Source organism: Cajanus cajan, chromosome 9 (assembly GCF_000230855.2).
Source record: "Cajanus cajan strain Asha chromosome 9, NIPB_CcT2T_4, whole genome shotgun sequence".
Lineage (NCBI taxonomy): Eukaryota > Viridiplantae > Streptophyta > Magnoliopsida > Fabales > Fabaceae > Cajanus > Cajanus cajan.
In genome coordinates this window covers 30,375,262-30,379,800 of record NC_138525.1, presented here as the reverse complement: position 1 = coordinate 30,379,800, position 4,539 = coordinate 30,375,262, and the positions used below count along the sequence as shown (strand labels likewise).

Sequence of the window (4,539 nt, the reverse complement as noted above, 5' to 3'; positions counted from 1 at the left end):
GATTTTGTGTGATCATGGACAGTGCTCTGAGTAGTCTTTTAAGATTTGATAAGTGTTTGCACAACAGTCTTCATCTGCGTCTGTTAATCTCATGCGTCTCTTGTCTTGTTCTTCATCTGAGTATTTGATGTTGATGCTTTGGCATCTTATATGGTCTGGTTAGTATTGTAGACAAACTTGTCTTCGTCTAGAGTAACTTTTAGTCTATGCTGCTATTTTTCTTGATGTACGATTGACTTTCTTTTGTCCATAGACATATGCCTCGTCTGATCTGTGCTTTAGAGTAGTTGCATTTGACACAACTTTGTCTGGATATTTTGTGATCATCTGGTGCATATTCATGTTTCAACTACTCATCTCTTAACGCTCGGTTTCCTACATCACTTGCTTTATCTGTCTCGACTTGTCTAGTTCGTGTCTTGCCTTGATTATTCCTCATAGGCTTTGTCTGATACTTCAGTGTCTCATTCTGGTGGTAGTCCTTTTTCCTCCGTGAGTAGACTTCATTTTAATGCTTGATTAGCCATCATCTGATTCTTCCATCTAGTTTGTACAATCTTCATGGATTATTGCATTTAATGCCTTTGATTTTGCATTAAATGTTTGCTTGCTGAATCTGCGCTTCACGAGATCTTTTGTACTATATGTTTGCTTTTCTGACTGGCATTAAGATATCTCTGTACTTTCTTGATATTGCAGCGATGGAGGTGTTGTTCTTTGCTGACTAGTTGTCCTTTGTTGACTGGTAGGTGTACTTGCTCTAACACACGCAGTTTTGATTTATGAATAAGCGCTCGCTTATTTTTTATCTTTCTTCTTTTGTTTTGATGTCTTCATGTGTTCTTCTGAGAGTATGTATGCTAGGTAGTTTGTCTCTTTGTGTCTTTAGACGCAATCACTTTTTCTTGATCTTCGTTTATGTATTCGAGTTTCCGTCTGGTATGTTTTAACTTAGTTTTGTCCATCATCTTGGTTGCTCATGTCTTTTTTCTTTATTTCTTTTGTGTCTGTGTTTGTGACTGTCTTCGTCTGATGTGTTCCGTTCGTTTGCTCAGTCTTTATCCAGTGCTTGACTCATATCTCTTGGTCCTGATATGGATGCATATCAACTTGCCTGTACTTATATCTGAAACACTAGCACACTTGTTAGAAATAACAATACATATTATATTTGTTTCATTCAAAACCTTGGTGGGAATCGCTTTCATCTTCGTCTGACTTAACAATTTTCAATCATTACATGCATATATGCTTAAGATACGATCAGTAATAAGGATTGTTTTACTTATTATAATTTTGTTTTTTTCCTTCTATATTTTAGTTGTGTTCTAAACCTAGGCAAGTCCCTTGGTTCTAGGTGTATGAAGATGTTTGTATTGCACTACATTGCCCTATACGTAAAACAAATCAAACCAAAAACGTATATACGAATGTAATTGCCATTTAATAATTCATGGAAAATGCTATGATACATCTTCTGTGGACATACAAGATTTAAACACTACAACAAAATTTGTTATTAACGATAATTGTTTAATGGCAATAATTTAATTGCCACTATTTAATTATATAATAAAAATATTAATGGCTAATATATAATAGCCACTAAAAATGTACTTATATTACACTAAAGTTTACTATTAGCGACAATTATTTATTGAAAAAACTAGTCCCACATCGATTAGAGATAAGATAATTAAATAGTATATAAGTGAGTAATAACTATCACCTTATAAGTTGATTTATAGGGTTGAGTTAGACTCTTAATTCACTATAATAAATTAGTATCAAATCACCCACTATTACCAAGTTCAATAGTGCTATAAAACAATTAGAGAGCAATTTTCACCTTATAAATTTCACATCTCTTAAGAGATAAGACAATTAAAAAAATAAATTAAAAAATATATAAATAGAAGACAACCCTCACCTTACAAATCTCACATTGACTAGAGATAAAAAAAAGTATATAAGTTATGAATTTAGAAAAGAAAATTATAGGAATAAATTATTTAAAGTTTTACTAGCAAAAGATAAAAGTCACTAAATGGATGGAAAGGAGACAATTGAAAAAATAACTTTTAATAGCCTTTAAAATGGCTACTAGAATTGCCACTAAAAAAAATAAGTTTTCCCGACAATTTAGTAGGTTTTTACCAGCATTTTATATAAATGTCGGTAATAGTATTAGCGACACTGGATACACCAGCCATTATTTAAATGCTGGTAAAAAAAATAATGGCCATTTATATGGCCGCTAAAGAATAAATTAATTGCCACAAAAACCTAATTTTGGTGTAGTGCATCTATTAGTATATAAACTTCATAATGACCTTCGAAATTAAACCAAACATATAACTTCTCTGGGTGTGGTGATGGCAAACGGCAATGTAGAAAATGTTTGCAAAAAAATAGATTTTGGAAACCTTTATGCATCATTCATGCAAAAATTCTCAAATCCCATGTATTCATTCCTTTGAATCTCCATGATCATGTCTGATATGCCAACTCCACCTATAGATAGGCATAGAAGTGAAAGCTATGTAAGAAAGTTACATTAAATGTGTATACGCTACTATAATTTTTCTTATTACCACTACAAGAAAATTGTCATATAGTGAGACACATCCTATAGTGACACAATAAGTGTCACTAGCTAAAAACTACTTTTACCTACACACTAAATATAATATATGTTGGTATATTGTTAAAAAGTGTGGGTATAAGCTATAGTGACACACAAAATATGTTGTTAAATCTCTTTCAAAATCAACACTAAAATTGTGTGCAGCTCTATGCCAAATAGATATATACCTACATATATTATACTTATAGTGACACTTTTTGTATGTCATTATATGTAACATTAATTGTAGTGTACATGCGATTTTTCATACAAATTTGCATAAAAATTCGTAAAAAAGTTGTACTATCCGTACCGCTACGCCGAGCTCGAACTCGGCATCTCAGCGCGGCGTGACCTCGAACACGCGCTAGGCCACGTCAGCTCGACATCCAAATAGGTCATAAACTGATCTCAGGCCCAAGGCCCAACAAAATCCTAAATTCTCACAAAGGTACGTGCATTACTTATACGAGACTCATACATCCACAAACACGAACTTTAGCATCGGAGTCTCTTTTGCAGGTACCACCCCCACCTTGGAACAACAAGCGTACCCAGTGAAGGAGGCTCGCCGATCTTACCCAGCAGATCGTCCCCTACGACCGATCTCCGGTAAGAACATTTGGCGCCCACCGTGGGGCCCGAACAAGACAGCTCTTATCGGACACGCTTATGGTTTTCACCCGAAGCCATAGTAGACGAGCAATAGACGACATAGATCGCACGACAAGCATGGACAACGAAGCAGCATTGAGAAGACTGATCGAACAGGTCAAGCACATGCGGTAGCAACACACTGTCGATCTGCAAAACATTTGTGCCAAGCACGAAACTGACCTAGCGGCGCTGCGTACCGCGAATGAGGCTGACCTAGCGGCGCTGCGCGCCGAGAACGAGCATATTCGCGCCCAGCTTCCTCAGTGCCCTTCTGATCAGCCCCCTCAACCGAGTAGTCAACATGAAGAGGAGGGGCACTCGGTCTCTCAACCCCCAACCGCGCCTAGGGCACCGACTCCCCGACCTGCCACACATCGGTCTCATGCACCGATGAACAGGTCGGCCCTTGAAGTCAGCAATACTCCTACCCAGGCTCCTAGAAATCGGGCGAGCATTCTTCGCCACCCCTTTGTGGACGGCATCATGGAGACACCTCTGCCCTTCGACTGGAAGCCCCTCCACATCGACCGCTACGACGACACAACGGATCCAGACGAGCACATCGACTTATACGTCACGCAGGTAAACCTATACACTAACGACGATGCTTTTCTGTGTAGGGTTTTTCCGACCTCGCTTAAGGGAGCCACCCTCAATTGGTACACCCAATTACCAGCTGAGTCGATTGACAACTTCGATACTCTGGTCAGACGGTTTACGGCACAGTATGCCACGAGACGGCCTCATCACATTACGTCAGCTGCTCTGGCCAGTCTCAGACAGAGCGATGACGAACCACTACAGACGTTCATGGAGCGCTTTGCCTGTATCTCGGTTAGGATTCAAAACTTGAACCCCGAGGTCGCCCTACACGCCATGCTCATGGCGCTCAAGCCTGGACCTTTCGTGGACAACCTGTGTTGATGATCTCCTCTTGATATGGACGAACTTTGTGCCCGAGCTGCAGGGTACATTCAGATGGAAGAGCACTCTGCTTTTCGTGATCAGATTCGCGAAAAACCACAAGGAAAGCAAGACCAAGGTCAGGCCACAAACATTTAAAGTTGGCAACCTTGTTTGGTGGGGTGAGAGAGGCAAGAATAGACCCCTCCGAAAGGAAATTCGGAACTTGGAATGTCACCCACCTCAAATTTTATTTCTCTTAACTTGTAAATTCAGGTGATGTACTTTTTTTCCTCCTCAGCCTTTTTTCCCACTAAAGAAAAGGGTTTTTGGCCAAGGAAGGTTTTAACGAG

General features: G+C 39.0%; 1 protein-coding gene across 1 annotated transcript; it reads left to right on the top strand.

The window, feature by feature from the left end:
• The first annotated feature begins 3,766 nt into the window (after positions 1-3,766).
• On the top strand, positions 3,767-4,207 carry LOC145952073 (uncharacterized). Its single transcript, XM_083064294.1, has one exon. The coding sequence runs from the start codon at positions 3,767-3,769 to the stop codon at positions 4,205-4,207; it is 441 nt and encodes a 146-aa protein (XP_082920420.1).
• Positions 4,208-4,539: the final 332 nt, after the last annotated feature.